The sequence below is a fragment of the Hibiscus syriacus genome, unplaced genomic scaffold, assembly GCF_006381635.1.
Source record: "Hibiscus syriacus cultivar Baekdansim isolate YM2019G1 unplaced genomic scaffold, ASM638163v2 tig00110271_pilon, whole genome shotgun sequence".
NCBI lineage: Eukaryota > Viridiplantae > Streptophyta > Magnoliopsida > Malvales > Malvaceae > Hibiscus > Hibiscus syriacus.
The window spans coordinates 879355-900770 of record NW_024062657.1 but is presented as its reverse complement, the minus strand read 5'-3'; the positions used below and the strand labels follow the sequence as shown (position 1 = coordinate 900770).

Here is a 21416-nt window from a genome sequence, read left to right as displayed (position 1 = left end):
GTTTCTTAGCCATGTGAGATTGTTTTTTTAAAAAAATTAAACCAAACAATATTATTTTGTTATGATTTTTTTAGCCCCAAATTTATTTTTTAATTATAGTTATATAATTATATTTATTATTTAATATGTTTTACCTTAAATATTATGTTGTAGTTAATTTGAATCATTTTGTTTCACTTGATTTTATGGTTTTTAACTCATATATGTTATGACTTGCTTTGAATATGACTTGTGATATACAAAATTATTTTTTATTAAATATTTTTGGTATTTTTATTTAATTTTTTAAATAATTATGACGTCGTCAAATTCTTCCGACCAATTGAATCGGTTCGATCGGTTGAACCAGTGAACCGATAGCATGACCGGTTCACTAACCGGTCCGATTCTGAAAACCATGCCTTCAATGGTCAAATGGATCAAGTTAGGGAACACAACCTGCGTAAATTATGTAAGTTAATAAATAATTTGTAGAGGATATATATATATTTTTTATAGAAGTAGGAGGATTCATTAAAACCCTTCATAGTTGCCTCTTTTCACAATAGAAAGTAGTAGTTAGCGGAAGGAGAAAAAGAGTACCTCAATTTGTAGACAATATAAAAGGATAAAAAAAACAAAGAAAATCACCTCTTGGGTTGGTGAATCAGTCTCTGAGTTTTCTCCATGACAGAATGCCCCTAATTTTGGAAGCTTAATGAGCTCCAATAGATTTAGTTTAGTGAACCAGTAAGCCTCAGTTATCCCTTCTTCTTCTGCTGTTGCTTCACCTGTAAAGATCACTTCTTCTAAGTTGTCGCAATCGAAAAGGCTAAGTTGAGCGAGTCCCAACAAAATTTTGATTAAAAAGGATGGAACTATATATTCCAAATTGTGGCAACCCTTCACAACTAGCGATGTCAACTTATGAACACTAGAGGATATAGCACTGTGTTGTTCATCTGGCCATAAATTTTGGATGTTAGTGGACGATAGCTCCAACCCTTCCAAATTGGCACACAAAACCTGCAACCACAGCAGGAAACAAAACAATTTAAACTATAAAGTAATTAATTTTTTAAAAAGGTTCAATTCAAGGAACTGAGTTTTAATTAATTACTGGCATACTTATATCTTAAAGCCCATACCCTGGGATAATTTTCTTTCTATTTAAAAAAAAACTAGAAATTAAAATAGTGATTTGACTACACAATTTTCAAAATGCTAATTCCAAACTTATCCCAAATCAATTTAAGAGATTAAAACACTAAACGGAAAAGAAGAGAAGAGAAGAGAAGAGAGTGACATTATCATTGAAAAAGGGTGTGTTTTCGCCATCTCTTGTACATGTCATTGCATACATCTTTGGACAATCATCTACTTTAATTGTATGCAATGATGGACATTGCAGAGTTATATTTCCCATGCAAAAACTCTTCAACTCTGAACATGACTCCAGTCTTATCATCTTAAGATTTGGTAGCCAGACTGTATCCATCGCATTTTCCTCTGCTTCTTTCTTGATAATGTACTCCATCATGGGACATCTTTTCACTGTTATATGTTCCAATTGCACAAGTTCCAAGGCCATGGAAACGGTAAATATGTATTTCAAGCTATTACATTCCTCGACTTCTAAATCTTGTAGGTTCTTGAAATCTACACTTTTCTCCTTCCATATTTCCATTGACTTGGAAAATTCGGATAGGATCAAATACCCGTTGCCTTGGTACCCAACCTTCATAAAGTAATCAAACAGAGAAACAAGGGTTAAAGTTCATAAAGGATTAAAGGTCACCTAAAACAAGACGAAAGAAAGAAAGCAAGAAATTATGAATACCTTTTTTGAATGCAATTGTTGGACAGTGCTGTCAAGGTCACCACTCCAATGTTCTTTACCTTCTCCATATTCTACACTTTGCAACAACGGCGCATTTAAAACTCCCTTACAAAATATCTCCAGCTCAGGACAGCCACTCACTATCACTTCCTCTAAACATGGGTGTCGTAACCGGTTTTCGTCCGGGCACGAAATATTTATTTTGGCGGGGAAATTGATGTGAATAAATGGTTTTGAAAATAATTTGGGAGTCGCCATCGGCCTTTTGGGTCAGGTAGGTCGAATACCTAAAAAATATCTTTTAAAAGAGTTTTTAAGAAAACATCAATTAAAAGATAAACTGATCTGCGTTTTAACCAAAAATTCATTCTTTTTAATAATAAAAAGGGATTCGTGGTCGGTTACGTTTAGGGAAGGATTAGCACCCCTACAACGCCCAAAATTGGTACTTTTTAATTATAAATTGTCTCTATTATTAGAAGAAAAAATTTCGAATATATTTAATTCATAATCTTTTTATTTCAAATTTATAATTTTAAGAAAATATATTAATATATAAATAAGATATTTATTTATTTAGAAATATCAGAAAAGGGCTTCTAGGTACCTTAAGACAGCTCTTTCCTTTTATATTAATAAATAAAAACGTAATAAAACTAAATTATAATTTTTATAATAATTAGTTTTAAAATACCAAAATAGGACATCCAGTTGTATTAAGACTGCCCTTTTCTTTAATATGGAAAATAAATAAACATTATTAAATAAATAATATATATTTATAATATAGTAAAACAATAATTAAAGTAATGATTTAAATATATTAAAATAATAAAAATTAAGTAAAAAAATAACTAAACAATGACTATAAATAAATAAAATAATAATAAATGTAAAATTATTTAAAATAATGAACATAACTTGAATCATCATAAAATAAAATTACTAATAGTGTAATTAATCCTTAATTAATTAATCGTTGATTAAAATAAAATTTATCAAAGTTTAAAGGCTCTATCTCGAATAAATAAAAACTTTAAGTGCTAAAAATGTAATTTAGCCTTATTTAATTAATCGGATTAAAATAAATGTTAATAAAATTATAAGGTACTAAATCAGTTATTTACCCTAAATATATATATAAACTGATAATGACTAAAATGTAATAAAATAAAATTGAATGACATAATTAAAAGAATCAAAATTTGCTTCCAGTGACTAATTTGTAATGTTATAAACTCGGAGTGACTGCGGAAAGGGTTTACCCATGATGGAAATTACACAGATACCCTCCCCAGAACGACGTCGTTTGGGGAGGGTTTTAAATACCCTAAACGCCTGGCCCGAAGGGCCAAGCTTCTCATTTGCCTATTTCCATTCTCTCTCAAAACGAGAGAACCAGAGTTCTCTCTGGTTTCTCTCTAGTTTCCCTCGCCGGAGGGAAACCGGCAGCCATAGGCCACCGTACTTCGCCGCCGACCACCGCCGCCGGCCACCGTAACGGTGGTCGGAATTCACCAAAAACACCCCCAAAGCGTAGATCTAAACGCCCTAAGACCGATTCCGGTCTTTGTTTTCCCTAAAAGACTCCTAATCGGAGTAAATCTACGAAAATACCTTCGGTATTTTCTGTTCTCCGGCGATGTATAGTGCTTCCGACGGTGGTCAAGGCTCCAAGGGTAAGTTTCTTTCTTCTTTCTTTGCTTTCTGTTTTGGTTTTATGTTGGTTGTGGGTTCGTTGGTAGCTTTCTGTCTTCCCTTTTTTTTTCATTTTCTTTGCTGGATCTCTCGTTTCTCTCGTGTTCTCCGTTGCTCTCTGTCCTTGCTTTTTTTTTTGTTTTGCAGGTTCAGTGGTGGCTTTTATAGCCACCACAGTGTACTCCTCGGACCGGTCCGATCTAGCATCTTTGGTGAGTCACCAAGCTATGGCTGTGACTCACCATAGAGCACTGATTTGGTGAGGCAGCTGGCTTCTGGAAAGCTCGACGAGGTCGGCGTCGTGGAAGCAGCAGCGTCGGCAGCAACTGGTTGGACCATCTGTCATCAGAGAGTCGGTCGTCGGGGTGGCTTCAGGGGTGGCGCCGCATCTGGAAACGACTGGCTGCTAGGGTTAGAAACCCTAGGGTTTTCCATCTGGAACCCTTTTGGGCCGTTGGATCTTGCCAGATCCAACGGCTGATGATGTTGACGGCGGCTGGGGGTTAGGGTTTGAAAACCCTAGCTGAAACCCCAAATTGATTCAGGGTTTCCATTTGGGTTTGGGATTTGAATGTAATTGGGCTGTGATTTGGGCTTTGTAATATTTAAATAATAAATAATATTACTATTAATAATAATAATAATAATAATAATAATAATTTTAATAATAATAATTTAAAATGAAAAAATTGATTTCTACAGCTGCCCCTCTTTGCTCATTCTTGTGTTAACAAGAATAGAGCAAAGACGAAAAAGACAATAATTTTTTCATTTAGCTTATTTTGAGTAGGATGGAAATGTTTGAAAACATCATGCACTGAAGGACTTACAGATGACCCGAAGGCTTTGAAAACATCAAAAAGCTCCCGAAGGCTTTTTGAAAACATCATGCACTGAAGGGCTTACAGATGACCCGAAGGATTTGAAAACATCAAAAAGCTCCCGAAGGCTTTTTGGAAACATCATGCACTGAAGGACTTACAGATGACCCTAAGGCTTTAAAACATCAAAAAGATCCCGAAGGCTTTTTGAAAACATCATGCACTGAAGGGCTTACAGATGACCCGAAGGATTTGAAAACATCAAAAAGCTCCCGAAGGCTTTTTGGAAACATCATGCACTGAAGGGCTTACAGATGACCCGAAGGATTTGAAAACATCAAAAAGCTCCCGAAGGCTTTTTGGAAACATCATGCACTGAAGGACTTACAGATGACCCTAAGGCTTTAAAACATCAAAAAGATCCCGAAGGCTTTTTGGAAACATCATGCACTGAAGGACTTACAGATGACCCTAAGGCTTTAAAACATCAAAAAGATCCCGAAGGCTTTTTGGAAACATCATGCACTGAAGGACTTACAGATGACCCTAAGGATTTAAAACATCAAAAAGATCCCGAAGGCTTTTTGGAAACATCATGCACTGAAGGACTTACAGATGTGGGAAATAGTTTACTAAGTAAGAAACTATGAAAATTGTTTTTTTTTTACTATTCAACAATTTCATTTTCAGAAAAGATTGAATGAGAAACTATGGAAATCGTTTTCTCATTATTTTTTTGAAATAACATGTTGATTGGGTAACATGCCCCAATTTCAAGATAATTTTCATTCTTGTGGATTGCATCCATCTCTTCTTCACTTGATTAATATGGAGATGTTGAATAAATTCTTCTCTTTCTTCAGAAGAGTTCTTCTCATTATGAACTTTCCGCTGGGGATGATGTTGACCTATTTCCTGTGATAGAGTCATTCAAAAGGTTGAATAAGCTCTTGATGAGTTCTTCTCATTATGAACTTTCTCTAGAAAGGCTGATGCTAATCTATCTCCTTCTGTGATAGAATTATGCAAAAAGTTGAACAAATTCTTCTTATTATGAACTTCTTCTTACTTCTTCAGATGAGTTCTTCTCATTATGAACTTCTCTGGAAAAGCTGCTCCATCAAGTGATGGATTTGAGCAAAAGGTTGAACAAATTCTTCTTATTATGAACTTCTTCTTCCTTCTTCAGATGAGTTCTTCTCATTATGAACTTTCTCTGGAAAAACTGATCCATCAAGTGATGGATTTGAGCAAAGGTTGAACAAGCTCTTCTCATTATGAACTTTTTCTTCCTTCTTCAGATGAGTTCTTCTCATTATGAACTTTTTTTTTTTTTTTTTTTGGAAAAGCTGATCCATCAGAAGATGGATTTGAGCAAAAGGTTGAACAAATTCTTCTCATTATGAATTTCTTCTTCCTTCTTCAGATGACGAGTTCTTCTCATTATGAACTCTTCCTGGCAATGTTGATCCATCAAATGATGAATTCAAACCAAAAGGTTGAACAAGTTCTTCTCATTATGAACTTCTTCTTCTTTCTTCAGATGAGTTCTTCTCATTATGAACTTTTTCTGGAAAAGCTGATCCATTAGATGATGGATTTGAGCAAAAGGTTGAACAAATTCTTCTCATTATGAATTTCTTCTTCCTTCTTCAGATGAGCTCTTCTAATTATGAACTTTTTCTGGAAAAGCTGATCCATCAGATGATGGATTTGAATCTTTGCTAAAATTTTGAAATTCCTGTCAAATATTCAACATGGATAAAATGAATGAAAATGCTCCTATTTTGCAAATGTCTAAATATGATGCATGAATGTTGATGCAATCTTCATTTGACTTCAAAATGGTGAACTCGATTTTCCTCCACTTCATCATTTATTGCCAGGGTCACCTCTGGATATCAGTGTAGCAACTTATGCTATCAAGCTTGCATTTCTGAAGAACTATCTGATCAACTTGTATCTTTATGTATTCTTTGCTTCATGAAAGTCTCAGAAGAATTGTTTTATTTGTGGAACTCTTGTCGTAGTCAGAATTATGACCTTAATGCCCCCTTTTGTCTTGGATAAAACCAACTTTATTTGCTTGGATTTGTGTGTAAATCCCATAAAGCTTTCATCTTTAAAAAGAGAATCTATCATCTTTGAAGAGTGTAGATGTAGATATGCCTGACTCAGCAGGGATTAATTAGGAGAGTAGAGTATGTTCTTATTTAACTCTTGAAACATCACAAGGAAGATTTATTCCAATTCCTTTCATGTCTCCACATATAATCAGATCTCGAATAAGGCAACTTGGACTAATATCATGTCGAGATACTTAACAACAACATGTAGTTCAACCTTAGTTGACCCCATTAGTTTCTTGTTTAAAATTTCAACTTTCCTTGGAAAGAAATCTTCATTATATCTCACTTTTAATCTTGGGGTTGAAAAAGACAAACTTCATCTTAGATCAATAAATGAAAACCATATGATCGTAACATTGGTTCAGCATCAGAATAGCAGGTTCGTAAAACATTGGACAGTGCATTCATCCTTTCCTGTGGCTTCTGCTCAGATGTTCGTAAAACATTTGACAACACATTCATCCTTTACTGTGGCTTCTGCCAAGATTTCTCAATCATGTAAGCTCTTTGCCTAATGTTCAAAGCTTTTGAATAACGTCACAAGACCACTTGAGAACAAAACTCAGTGGGGATTCAAGTGTAATGTTGGTACGACCCAAAAGTTGGTCAAATTCATGATATATGCTAGTGTCGAATTGAATAGGAGACATTAACTGATCTTGATATCATCTCGGGCAAAGACAAATGTAATACTGATCACATTTTCTTCTATAATGACCTTTGTAGGAAGTAGAAACACATCAACTGTAGGATCAATGTACAGAAAGCTATCCGTGGAATTTTTGCAGCTGGGGATGAAATACAAATGATAAAACCAAAATAGATGAAAACTCAGTTCATCTTGGCTAGCAATGATGATCCCAAATAACAACGGGAATAACAGTGAGAGTCGAGTCTCCCTTTTCAATGTCATCAAGGAAGCAAAAACTGATGTGAAAAACAGTTTTATAATCTCAATAATATGGTTAAAACTATTTGCTAGGAATCTCAAAGAAATATTTTCAATTATCACCGACACACAGAAGGCCAAATTCAATGCTGAGATCTTAAGGAACTGAACCCTGGATCAAGTAGTCTACCTGGGGATCATCTTTATTCATGCAACCGTAATGTAGTTTATCAAAGAACACACTGTCATGTGACATACAGTTAAGAAGATTAGGTATTTGAAAACATACTTGCTGAGTAAACATTTATTCAACATCATGATCATAATGTAATTGCCTGATGAACGAAGCAATTATGTATAGTCAGCTCGACTGTCACTGTTTTACCATTTTTATTCTTCATATCTTTCTGTCTCATTGGAATCATTTTCTTAAATCAATGATCTTGACACAGGGTGATATGGGCCTTCAACATGCCCCAACATTGGCTAATACAAGTGTTCAAAACGCATCAACAGTTCTGATTCTGAATGGGTTTTCAGCATGCCCCTATATTTGCTTCTTATTAATCTGAGTCTTCAAAATACCCCACATGGATCTGTCTGAAGTGAGCTTTAAAATGCCCCAATATTTACTGATACAGATGTTAAAAGTGTGCTCAACATTACTTCTTGTTGAGATGAGCCTCCAAGAATGCCCAAATATTCATATTACTGTGAGCCTTCAAAATGCCCCAATATTCTATTTCTGGTTGAAATGGGCCCTCAAGATGTCCCTCTAGATTTATCTGATTCACTCTCAATCTCTGTTTGACTGGAATGTCATGATCCCCACGAGGTCCAATTTTGACAATGAATTGTTGTAGGTACTTGTAGCTTTATTCGTGCCCCAAATCTATTTATCTTGAATACTCTCATTCTGGTGTCAATAAACAGCAGTGTTGTCAAGTAACTGGAGGAATTCTCTTCATGTTGTCACAAACTTAAGAAGTACTCAATCATTCATTCCAGGTTGACACAGTGGCTTATCATCTTTCAATGAAGGTCATATCTGAAATATATTTTTCTGTGGGAGAGAAACCAATTTATGCAAACAGTAATCTGATGCAATAACAAGACTACATATACAGTGGTATAATCTCATCAAAAATCCGCACCCATGCAACATGTTGATTCTGATAACAACTCATCTGATTATGAAGCGATCTTTCAGGATGATTTCATATATATTGATAGTTCTTCTGATATCGAGGAAATCATGAATTCTGATTTTGATGAGGAGAGTAAACTGTTATACTTGACAAAAATGGGATTCTCAAAGGCTGAAGCTTCAATAACCATGGAGAGATGTGGTTCAGATTCATCAATTGCAGAATTGACAGATTTTATATGTGCTGATCAAATGGCTAAGGTTACTGACGCACTTCTTATGGTAGAAGATAGGAAGCCATTATGCAATGATCCCAATTACAAGCAAAGGCGAAACTTGGGCTATGATTTGTGGAAAAGGAAGAAGCAGAGGAAGCTTGAAAAGAAGCTTCTTAATGAAGATGATCATGCAATTTATCTTTCAATTCCAATAATCGGTTCTGGGCTTCCTACTGAATCATATCAAATAACTCAAAGAACACTTCCAGAAGATGCTATTGGGTCTCCTTATTTCTACTATGAGCAAAATTCATCTTTCAAATCCAATGATTGACTTTAGAGTTCATACCAAACCATATCAGATAATTCAAAGAACACTTCCAGAAGATGCTATGAGCACATCCATCTTCCAAATTCAATGATTGATTCTGTGGTTTCATACCAAACCATATCAGATAATTCAAAGAACACTTCCAGAAGATGCTATGAGCACATCCATCTTCCAAATTCAATGATTGATTCTGTGGTTTCATACCAAACCATATCAGATAATTCAAAGAACACTTCCAGAAGATGCTATGGGTCTCCTTATTTCTGCTATAAGAACGTGCCACTTGTTCCAGTTAATGTTTGGACTGGAATATCACAGTACTTATTCGATGTATAGCCAGAATTTGTAGATTCGAAGCATTTTCATGCTGTTACACTGAAAATAGGCTATATTCATAATCTGCCAATTGAGAACATATTTCCTCTTATCTTGTTTTCTCCATGCACTATACATGATATTTTTCCATTGACAAAGAAATGATAGTCTTCATGGGATCCAAGAACAAAGTTAAACTGCTTACAAACATGTACAAGAATCTGTAAAGCTCTTGAAGCTTATGACAATGAGCCCCCTTCGAGTGTCCAGAAGTATGTTCTTGATGAGTGCTGAAAATGGAATCTGGTATGGGTTGGAAGAAATAAAATTGTTCCACTTGAACCTGATGAGGTAGAAATGCTTCTAGGTTTCCTTAAAAACCATACATAAGGAGCTGCTAGAGACATGTTCTCTGGTGATATCAATGTCCTGTCTCTTTTTTCTTCTGTGATCAATAATGCAGAGGCTGTCTTCTACTGTCTTGGCATATTTTTGAAAACATATGTGCAAGAACTGAATGGTATCGGTTGGAGCAATTGATGAGTAGATTTGTCGAATTCGACCTTGTTGTTGGTGACATCCAATGTAACAACCTTACTTATATAAAAGGCCTATAAGGATAGATTCTGTTCCAATGTCTTGTTCTGTGCCCTAAGTCCTCAAATTCAAATTCAGCAATCTTCAGAGTGCATGTAGTGACTTGTTCCTGGCTTTATGATGTAATCTTCTAGAGAACATGAATTGATGGTTTGGGAAAATAATATGTCTGGTGATGCTTATCGCCCTCAGCATGAGATAATCTTTCTTGATGAGTTGATAATAATGTCATAGGGGAGTGTCACAAGTTCAATTATCCAGACTTTCTGGCTTCTTGGACCACTTGCCTTCAGAAATGTGAAGTGCTTCATTATTCTGGCCTCATTCATTCTTTTTCTACTACAGAGGTAGAATAAACAACAATTGCTTCAAGGACCTTTCTCATTTGAGACTGTCCTGTTTGAAAATGTTTTTTCCTCCTTTGTTTATTGAAGAATGAAAGACTTTTACAAAGTATTGCCCTTCTTAGGTTCACAATATAATCGAAACATAAACAATGAGTTTAGTGACTATCAAATAAATCAACTACACTTTTAAATCATTCAAAAATCATAATCCTATGGCAAGTGTCAAAATTATTGACTGATTTGAGGTGTAGGTTGATTTTGGTAAAGTAGGTTCTTTCAAGTTGGTTCAGTATGTCGCTTCAGCTTACACTAACTTGAAGAAATGGTTGTTATGTTCATCTTGTAGAGATGCTTCTCGTTTCCAGAATCTCAGGAACGTTTTTGAGATGTGCGGTGCTTCAATTAAGAGCTTAAGATCGTCTCTTATGTCGTTGTTGCACCATTCAATATTCGAGCTGCCTTTTCAGGTTTTCAACTCGAATCCTCCTTTGGTTCTAAGATGTTATTTAAAAATTTATATCTTGAACCCTCCTTTTATCAGTTTTCATATCATGCATTAAAGATTTTAAAAACCAATTTTTGCAAATAAAAATCAATCTTGAGAAGCAGAATGAATTCTGATGATATTCTCTTTTAATTAGAAATCCATGTATGATTAAAATGGACTTTTCAGGTACGTAACGTATGCCATGGCTTATGGTTACGAAAGAAAGGGATAAAAAGGCCCAAAATAAGTGTTTAAGGGTAATCAAACCAAGGATCAATTCATTCTAATGCCATCAATCTTGCCTTGCTTAACTTGGATTTACTTTGTTGGGGATTTTTCCATCATTTGGATCCCTCTAGACTGCCAAATTTTGGATTCATTTCCAATTTCTCATATCTTCAGCATTTCTTGCTCTTCTTGTTCGTACTTGATCAACCTTGTAACTTGAGGCTTAATAAGTCACCCATCTTGATTCAATTTTCCTTTTTCTTCTTTTTTTTTTCTTCTTTCTTTGTTGGATGAGTATAATACTTCAATTGCTTTGAGCACCTCCTTTTCCTTTTGTATTTTGAAGGTTTTCCATTATTCTTGATTGGATTGATCTTCAAGGACTCTGTATTTGACATACTTTGTAGTTCAAAGCTTTCATGACTTCATGGAAACTTGTCTTCGTAATAAAACTGTATTGACAATATTTATTCTTGTGAGCCAATATCCTTTACTTTGCCCCCCAATGTAGAGGGTGATCCTTGGTTAGGGTTGAATTAGAAGAAACATTATTCAGGCTCAAATGGGGACAACAAAGGATATATATATATATTAAAGGATAAATGAAACAATGCCATTCATCATCTCAAACACAGAAACCTTTGTAAAAAGAGGTATCCACAGGGGGATGAAAATTCAAGATTAACTTTATTTACATGAAAAAAATATAATTAATGCATGATATATTTATTTCAATCAATCACTTTCCCCTTCTTCTTTGAGTATGCCCTAATCACTCGAAATTATCATCAATGAGTTGGTCCCTGATGCCTCATCTCGTCTCTTCTTGTAGTAAGATTCACGGATATTTGAAAGTTTGGTTCTTTTGAGGTCTTTTGGTTTATGATGGTTTTGTATTTGGAAGGACAAATGTGTGACTTATAAAGTCATGTATATGGTGGAATGTAGTATCATCAATCAACTCTACCCGAAAAGGTAAACATCTGGAGTAGGTGTCTCAAAAACAGGTGGAGACATTACTTCGGAAACTTTGTAGTGTCAAGATTTATTTTTGGTAAGGGTCGAGTAATTGGCATTGGATATGGAAGATATAATTTTACCACTTGCCAAAGATCTATAACTCTTGAAAAATTAAAAGAATATTTAATCTACTTGATACTCAATAATCTCAAGGTTAAAACTTGATTCCTTGCTCATAACCATAAAAGTAACACACCTTTATTTATTGCACAACAGGTGGAGAAAGGAACAAAAAACAAGTTCAAACAAGATGCTGAAAATAGAAAGTACTACAGTGGTAGATAACACTTCCACTTGTTTATGCATCATGCCTCATTATTCCTATAATGTTGGGTATGTAATAGGATCAGGGTTCTTTTCTCTATTTGCCCCCCATTTCTTGATCATTTCTTGTGTCAAAACCCTTTTGTCAACAAGAATCTCAATTTCTTTTAACAATGGCCTACAATTGCCTGTAGAATGCCCCTTTACCCCCAAGTGGAAATTACAAACACTATTTTGATCATAGCTATGAGCATAAGGGTTTGATGTCATTTTAGTTGGTCTTGGTGTGATGTATTGACCTTTAACCAAATGAGGATACAAGTCTGAAATGGAAGTTTGGAACACTTCCAAAGTTTTTCTTGATCGTATGACTTTCTTTGGTCGATCTGAACAGTTACTTGCTCTTTTTCTTTTGCAGTTGCGGGGATTCTGGATGCGACATACATTCATATCATCAGCTTTTGTTTTCTGATCAGTCGGGCTCTTGGATGTGACTTTTGAGTTTTCTTCACTGATTACATTCTCAATTAAATCTCCACTTGTCACAAGATTCTTGAATTCGTTTGTCGGATTTGCTTGCATTAACTCGAAGAAAGGCGCTGGAAGGGAATCACGAAACATACGTGATATTTCTTCTTCTAACATGGGAGGTTGAACTTGTGCTGCCACTCCTCTCCATCTTAGGGCATATTCTTGAAATCTTTCATTGGTTTTCTTCTTTACTCTTCGAAGATCCATACGTGTTGGAGCTAAGCCTTTAATATACCGATATTGTCTCAAAAATGCATCAGCTAGATCTACCCATCTCTTGATCTGTTCTTGGGTCAACTGATTAAACCAGACTACTGTTGGGCCAACAAGACTATTATGGAAAGAGTGAATTAACAGGTCATCAGAATTTAAATATCCTCCCATTTTTCTGCAAAACATTCTCAAATGGATTAAGGGACAACTGGTGCCATCATATTTCTCAAAATCAGGCATTTTGAATTCATGGGGAATAATCAAATCTGGAACTAAGCTAAGCTCTCTTGCTTCTAATTCTTTGTGGTAGGCACTAACATCTTTCATGTTTCTGATTGCTTTCTCTGTCCTCTTGACTTTCTCCTCATATTGTGAATAATTAATGAGGCTATTCTTTGGGTTTGAGTGGGATGCCCCAGGGTATGTTATCTTTCTCGACTCTTCAATCTGATAGCACGATTTCTCTATAGCAGTTGTATCTTCTTTATCAGATTCCATTCCCTGGATAATTTGATCTGATCCATCTGGTACTGAATCTGAAACTTCTTTCCTTGTATCCCGAGGTAACCCTGTCAATGATTCTGGCCAATGGTCTTGTAGTCCTTCATAAGATTGCTCCATTGTTTTCATGATGATGGTACAGTAAAATAAATGAATGATCTTGGTTTTTACTGTTACAGAAACCTTTCATGAATTATTTATATGTTTTTATAATTAAAGTACATGACAGTACTTAAATAAAAATGTGAAAATTGCATAAATGGAAAAATAAGAATGCAAAATGTGCAATTCAAAGATATAAAAATACAAAATGAAAATGCACAAATACAAAATGTAAATGCATGTATAAAAAGGTGTTACTTAAGAGTGATCATCTTATAATAGATTTCATTGAACACAAAAGCTTCAGTACATCAAACAAAACTTTTACATGTAGGGGACAACTTTTAATCCTAACTTCAACAAAACTTTACATATAGGGAATAACTTTCCCATTTTCTTCTCTAAAACCAAGTTAGATTATCAGCTTATGGGCCATATTGCTTGTCTGGACTGCAGCTTCTTTCATGACATTCTGGGGTTCTTTCATCTCCTATGTTAATTCTTGGAGTTGATCATTTTCCTTTGCGAGAGAACATTTGTGTTCAAAAAGTTTTTGGAGAAGATCTTCATGTATGCTGCAACTCTTTTTCAGTTTAGTGACCCCTGATATCCACTCTTCTGGGGTGTTTCCTATACCAGCATTTTGAAAAGCTTGACTGACCTTCTGGAAGTCTTCATGTATGGTTTCCATTTTGGTGCTCAATTTATCATTTTCAATCTTCAAATGACGTATTTGAGCTTCAAACCTCAGCAAATCAATCTCTCTGGGCGCCCCTACTGATATTCTTACCTTTGAAGACTTTTGGTATTAATCTATCAGGACCCTTAGTTACCAAACTAGGTCGATCATTTACCATAAATTGTAAGGTTCTATGATCCAAAAGACTTTGGACTCGGCGTTTGAAGGCAAGACAATTCTCGATGGTATGTCCTTGAGCTCCGGCATGATATTCACAATGAACGTTGATGTCATACCAATTTGGATACGGAGGTTGGAACAGTTTTATATAATATGGATCCACTTCTTGTGCTTCAAATAGCTTATCATACAACTCTTTATATGATATGGGGATAGTATCAAGATGAGAGCCACCTTTTGTCTTGGATTGAACCTGAGTTTTAGACATCGGGAGCAGACCAAACTTTGATGATTTCTGATTACATGATTTCTTCTCTTCTCTGGGAGCTTGTACGGTTGTCACCATTTCTTTGGTATCTCCATACGATTTGTGAATACGAATGATGACTGTCTGTAATTTCTCTAATTGGTTAGGAATCGAAATCCCTTGCGTATCTGAAACTGCAGAGTTAGGTTCATTGAGCTCTCTCTCTTTCTGTGCTAGAATCTCTTTTCCTTTGGCCAACACAGATATTCTATCCATCATCTTGGACATCTGCTCTCTTATTTCTCGTATCTCCTCTTGCTCCTTAATGGTCATACGATCTTTGGGTGCATAGCTTGCTTCTATCCTCGGAGTTTCCTCAGAATGTCTTTCTTTGGCCGCATCATATTTTGTTTGATCATAAAACTTTTTGTCCATTTACGATTTCTTTCCAATATGATGAACAGTCTTTCAAGTAAACACCTTTTGGTTATGCTATGATCATGCAATGCAAACAAAAGAAATGAGAATAAAATAGTTAGTACCAACTAATGAAAAAAAATCTATCTATCAAGGTATAAATCTTAACCTCATGCTTTCTAGTTCCATGCTTTGTTTGGAAAATTTAACCTAACCGCATGATTTTTAGTTCGCAGGCATTTATTCAGAAAAAATAATAAATTAAAAAATTAAAAGCTAAAGCTTATTTCTCCTTTGTGTACACCTAAGGACAGAGGTTTAGATCAGGAGAAGTTCTAAGGTTTATTACATGCATGGTTTCAGTTCTAGGAGTAAAGGTACTCGAATTGTCCTTGTTGATGCCCCTTTGGGCTATCAACCCTCAATCCTAATCCATTACAGACTTAAATGGATCGAGTTCAATTCGAGAGGACACATTTCTCTATACCTGACACGGAGAATAAATTCTCACGAAGACATAGAGCATATGAACCCCGAAAGTTACTTGCTAGGTCTGACACGGAGAATAAATTCTCACGAAGACGTCGCTTTCACTCTCACTTAAAAGGGACAAACTCAATTATAGAGCTTTATGTTATGCAATGCAAGTGTTGTGTGTGAGGAGAAATGTTCAAACCTCTAACAAATAAATAATAAAATTTAATATTTGAATATAAAGCATTAAATAACATATAAATATTATGAAAATAATAAGTATATATAAAAATTTTGAAAAGAAAGAATTAAAAATTAAATGTATGAATTTTTAATTTTTAATTAATAAAGACAATTTATAATTGATTTCAAAGCATGACTTGGTCCCCAGCGGAGTCGCCAAGCTGTCGTAACCGGTTTTCGTCCGGGCACGAAATATTTATTTTGGCGGGGAAATTGATGTGAATAAATGGTTTTGAAAATAATTTGGGAGTCGCCATCGGCCTTTTGGGTCAGGTAGGTCGAATACCTAAAAAATATCTTTTAAAAGAGTTTTTAAGAAAACATCAATTAAAAGATAAACTGATCTGCGTTTTAACCAAAAATTCATTCTTTTTAATAATAAAAAGGGATTCGTGGTCGGTTACGTTTAGGGAAGGATTAGCACCCCTACAACGCCCAAAATTGGTACTTTTTAATTATAAATTGTCTCTATTATTAGAAGAAAAAATTTCGAATATATTTAATTCATAATCTTTTTATTTCAAATTTATAATTTTAAGAAAATATATTAATATATAAATAAGATATTTATTTATTTAGAAATATCAGAAAAGGGCTTCTAGGTACCTTAAGACAGCTCTTTCCTTTTATATTAATAAATAAAAACGTAATAAAACTAAATTATAATTTTTATAATAATTAGTTTTAAAATACCAAAATAGGACATCCAGTTGTATTAAGATTGCCCTTTTCTTTAATATGGAAAATAAATAAACATTATTAAATAAATAATATATATATTTATAATATAGTAAAACAATAATTAAAGTAATGATTTAAAATATATTAAAATAATAAAAATTAAGTAAAAAAATAACTAAACAATGACTATAAATAAATAAAATAATAATAAATGTAAAATTATTTAAAATAATGAACATAACTTGAATCATCATAAAATAAAATTACTAATAGTGTAATTAATCCTTAATTAATTAATCATTGATTAAAATAAAATTTATCAAAGTTTAAAGGCTCTATCTCGAATAAATAAAAACTTTAAGTGCTAAAAATGTAATTTAGCCTTATTTAATTAATCGGATTAAAATAAATGTTAATAAAATTATAAGGTACTAAATCAGTTATTTACCCTAAATATATATATATAAATTGATAATGACTAAAATGTAATAAAATAAAATTGAATGACATAATTAAAAGAATCAAAATTTGCTTCCAGTGACTAATTTGTAATGTTATAAACTCGGAGTGACTGCGGAAAGGGTTTACCCATGATGGAAATTACACAGATACCCTCCCCAGAACGACGTCGTTTGGGGAGGGTTTTAAATACCCTAAACGCCTGGCCCGAAGGGCCAAGCTTCTCATTTGACTATTTCCATTCTCTCTCAAAACGAGAGAACCAGAGTTCTCTCTGGTTTCTCTCTAGTTTCCCTCGCCGGAGGGAAACCGGCAGCCATAGGCCACCGTACTTCGTCGCCGACCACCGCCGCCGGCCACCGTAACGGTGGTCGGAATTCACCAAAAACACCCCCAAAGCGTAGATCTAAACGCCCTAAGACCGATTCCGGTCTTTGTTTTCCCTAAAAGACTCCTAATCGGAGTAAATCTACGAAAATACCTTCGGTATTTTCTGTTCTCCGGCGATGTATAGTGCTTCCGACGGTGGTCAAGGCTCCAAGGGTAAGTTTCTTTCTTCTTTCTTTGCTTTCTGTTTTGGTTTTATGTTGGTTGTGGGTTCGTTGGTAGCTTTCTGTCTTCCCTTTTTTTTTTCTTTTTCTTTGCTGGATCTCTCGTTTCTCTCGTGTTCTCCGTTGCTCTCTGTCCTTGCTTTTTTTTTTTGTTTTGCAGGTTCAGTGGTGGCTTTTATAGCCACCACAGTGTACTCCTCGGACCGGTCCGATCTAGCATCTTTGGTGAGTCACCAAGCTATGGCTGTGACTCACCATAGAGCACTGATTTGGTGAGGCAGCTGGCTTCTGGAAAGCTCGACGAGGTCGGCGTCGTGGAAGCAACAGCGTCGGCAGCAACTGGTTGGACCATCTGTCATCAGAGAGTCGGTCGTCGGGGTGGCTTCAGGGGTGGCGCCGCATCTGGAAACGACTGGCTGCTAGGGTTAGAAACCCTAGGGTTTTCCATCTGGAACCCTTTTGGGCCGTTGGATCTTGCCAGATCCAACGGCTGATGATGTTGACGGCGGCTGGGGGTTAGGGTTTGAAAACCCTAGCTGAAACCCCAAATTGATTCAGGGTTTCCATTTGGGTTTGGGATTTGAATGTAATTGGGCTGTGATTTGGGCTTTGTAATATTTAAATAATAAATAATATTACTATTAATAATAATAATAATAATAATAATAATAATAATAATAATAATAATTTTAATAATAATAATTTAAAATGAAAAAATTGATTTCTACAATGGGAATCCAAATGTGTGGTTGCCTGAAAAAAATCTCTTAAGTCGTGGTAGACTCACAAGTTCCAAACTTTTCAACCTGCTGAATATAATATCGCACGTTGCTTCATCTTCCTCACTTCCAACTATTTCCTTCATTGAAATGCATTCTTTTATGATCAATTGTTTGAGTGTAGACAGACCCTGCACTGCTAGACATGTATCTAAGCATTTCATTCCTTTGCATTTCCACACCTTCAAGGTGGTGAGATTTTGAAACGATGCTAAGGATGATCCTAGGCTCATCAGATTCCAACAATTGTTAACTTCAAGAGTTTCAAGGTTGGGTAGAATGCAGTCCACTTGTACGCCTTGCTTCCATAAGTAATGTTTTAGTTTATGAAGCTGTCAGTTCTATTTTTCTAATTGTTGACAGTGTCCTATCATACGTCCCCTTATTACCAGTATCTCCTTCGGTATAGAATAACTCTTTGATTTCACAAACAGAGATACAAAGCTCTTCTAGATTGTAAAATCTTTCAAGGAAAGAAATTTGGAAATCATTAACTAATTTAGCACAGTTGCCTTCCACCCTAAAAGCTTTTATTTGATGGAAAAGGTTGTTTGGCAATTGACCACCACTTATCATTGCAATGTAATCAGCACCGATTTGCAGACGTTGTAGTTTAGGGATGACCTGAAAACCAATCAAAAACAATTTTGGAGTCATTATGTTCATCTTCCTATATTGAGATTTAATATTTTAATTTAAAATAAAGCAGAACATATAGGGTGGGATCGAGAGGGTTTATACCTTTTCAACCACGAAAAGTGGTGGTTGGGAGTCAAGTTGTTGGTTGTGAGTGATGAGTTGTGTACCAAATATCTTCATTTCCCCACACTCGGCTGCTGTTACCTCTTTTAACATTGGCCACTTTGTGGTATGCCTACCCGGGTAGAAACATTTGCATTCTTGTAGCCACCAAAGCCTAAGGTAGGACAGCTTATCAAGCTCGAAAGTGACAGTAGTTTCCGAATCCAATCCTTCCTCTACTTTGGAAACAATCTCCTCCACTCCACAGTTAAATATTGCAAGATCACTGAGTTGTGGGAGGTCTCTGGCTACGGAGGCCGGAAATACATTCTTCAGACTCTTACAAAACCCCACATGTATTTGATGTAGATTTTTAAATGAAAAAATGTCTTTGGGACCGTTTTTCCAAATATATTTCAAGCTTGATAATTTTGTAATGCTGATTACTCTTAGTTTGGGAAATGAATTTGGTGGAAATGGGTTCTCCCATATCATCTTCAACTTTTCCAAATCGCGAGCCCACACTCTCTCCAAACTGGGAAATGAAACCTGCACTCAACATGTCAAAATAATGAAATTAAGTGCTAGCGCTACAAATACATATATGAGTGCGCGTGTGTTTGCAATTGTGTATATATATATATATATATAATATATATACATGATACAAACTTTCGTGGAAGTTCTTTTGTGGACCGGATCATCTTCAATTATGTATTAAATAATATGTTATATTTATTTATATTTTGTATTTAATTTAAATTTTATATAATGTAATATATGAAAATATTTTAATGATATCTTATAAAAATATTAAATCAGTTTACTCTATCATGATTTGATAATACATAAAAATCAGGAATTTAAGAATGCTAAAAATAATAATTAAGCTACCTTATTGTCGAACAGAACATGATTAGAGAAGCATTGGTTGGCTTTCATTGAAGATCTGTATATGAAACCCTCCAATTCTGGACAGTTGTATATCCTCAGTGATTTCAAGGTCGAAAATTCAATAACTTGAGTTTGGTAGTCGGAACAAAATCCAATCAAATGCGTAAGACCCTTTAGCTCTAAAGACTTTAACCGAGGAAATAATGATAAAGTCATAGTAGCTTGAGCTTCTTGTTCTATTTCCGCCATGAAAATGATCTCTCTTAAACAATAGCACCCAATGATCTCAAAGTTTGTGAGATGCACTAGACATTTAGCCATAGAAAATGAGAACAGGTGTTTTAAGCTTCCACAAACCTCGATTTTCAATGTTGTCAACTTCTGATAAGTGCTGAAAGATGAACTCGAAAGTTGGTTGTGCCATACCCTTGTAACATTAATCGACTTCAGCCACAAATTCTCCAAGTAAGGGAACGATATCTACAGCCATACAAATGATTTCAGGAAATATTTGAAATAAAAATTTAAAGGACATTGAATTGTAAATACCTTTTCATTGAAAAGTGGCAACTCATGTTGAGGTAATGAGCTGGTAGCACCGGTTTCATGTTGAGCGCAAAAGCTAATGAGCTTAGGAAGATCATGTAGTGTTAGGGACTGTAGTTGAGGAAATTCATATTCATCATTAATAATGTATTCAGTATCAAAACCATTTTGGATATGTAGATTCTTCAAATACGGTATGCTTTTCTCATCTGTTAACTCCTGCAATGCTATCTTCACACCTTTGAGTTCACCCAAATGTAAATCTTCAGTTTTTTTCAACAACTTCTTAATTCCAAGATCCAAATCATCCATGCCTGTGGTTAGCCTGAGTTTTAGGGTTCCTGAATATTGGTACTTGCGAAACCGCTCCCACTCCCATTCCTCTCCTATGAAAATCTTGTATCTTTTCAACTTCTGCAACTCATGAAAGAAGTCGTGTGGTGCCGCCTTAGCATCTGGGATTTGAACTTCTAAAGTGGATAAACGAGAGAGTGCATGTAGATCAGCAAGAGTTGCACTTCTTTGTCTCCAATGAATAGAAGTCCCACCCATATATAATTCTTCTAATCTTGGCAAACTTGACAACACACCGTCTGAAATTGTTTTGAGCTTAGCACAGTGACTCACGTCTAACAACTTTAGCATCACCAGTTGCCCAATTTCTTTTGGTAGAAATCTAATATCAGATTCCGAAAGGCTAAGAATTTCCAAGCTCTTTAGCTCTCCAATAATGGTAATATTATCTCCCAGCTTGCAATAATCTAGGCACAACGTGCTGAGGCTTGTTAGTTGACAAATTGATGAAGGTAAAGAAGAAAATTGCATACTAGCAAATCTAAGACTTTAAGATTTGTTGCTTCCTTGAAGA

General features: G+C 35.0%; 2 protein-coding genes across 2 annotated transcripts; both read right to left on the bottom strand.

Moving 5' to 3' along the window:
• Nucleotides 1-811: 811 nt before the first annotated feature.
• Nucleotides 812-18624, bottom strand: LOC120115748. Its single transcript, XM_039136361.1, has 5 exons — nt 18322-18624; nt 1820-1981; nt 1286-1717; nt 977-1005; nt 812-890 (listed from the first exon to the last, which is right to left on the bottom strand). Exons 1-5 carry the CDS (start codon nt 18598-18600, stop codon nt 812-814), a joined length of 981 nt encoding a protein of 326 aa, XP_038992292.1. The 5' UTR covers nt 18601-18624.
• On the bottom strand, nt 18485-21412 carry LOC120115774. Its single transcript, XM_039136388.1, has 4 exons — nt 20552-21412; nt 20003-20482; nt 19109-19657; nt 18485-18991 (listed from the first exon to the last, which is right to left on the bottom strand). The coding sequence occupies exons 1-4, from the start codon at nt 21371-21373 to the stop codon at nt 18692-18694; spliced, it is 2151 nt and encodes a 716-aa protein (XP_038992319.1). The 5' UTR covers nt 21374-21412; the 3' UTR covers nt 18485-18691.
• Between the last annotated feature and the right edge of the window lie 4 nt (nt 21413-21416).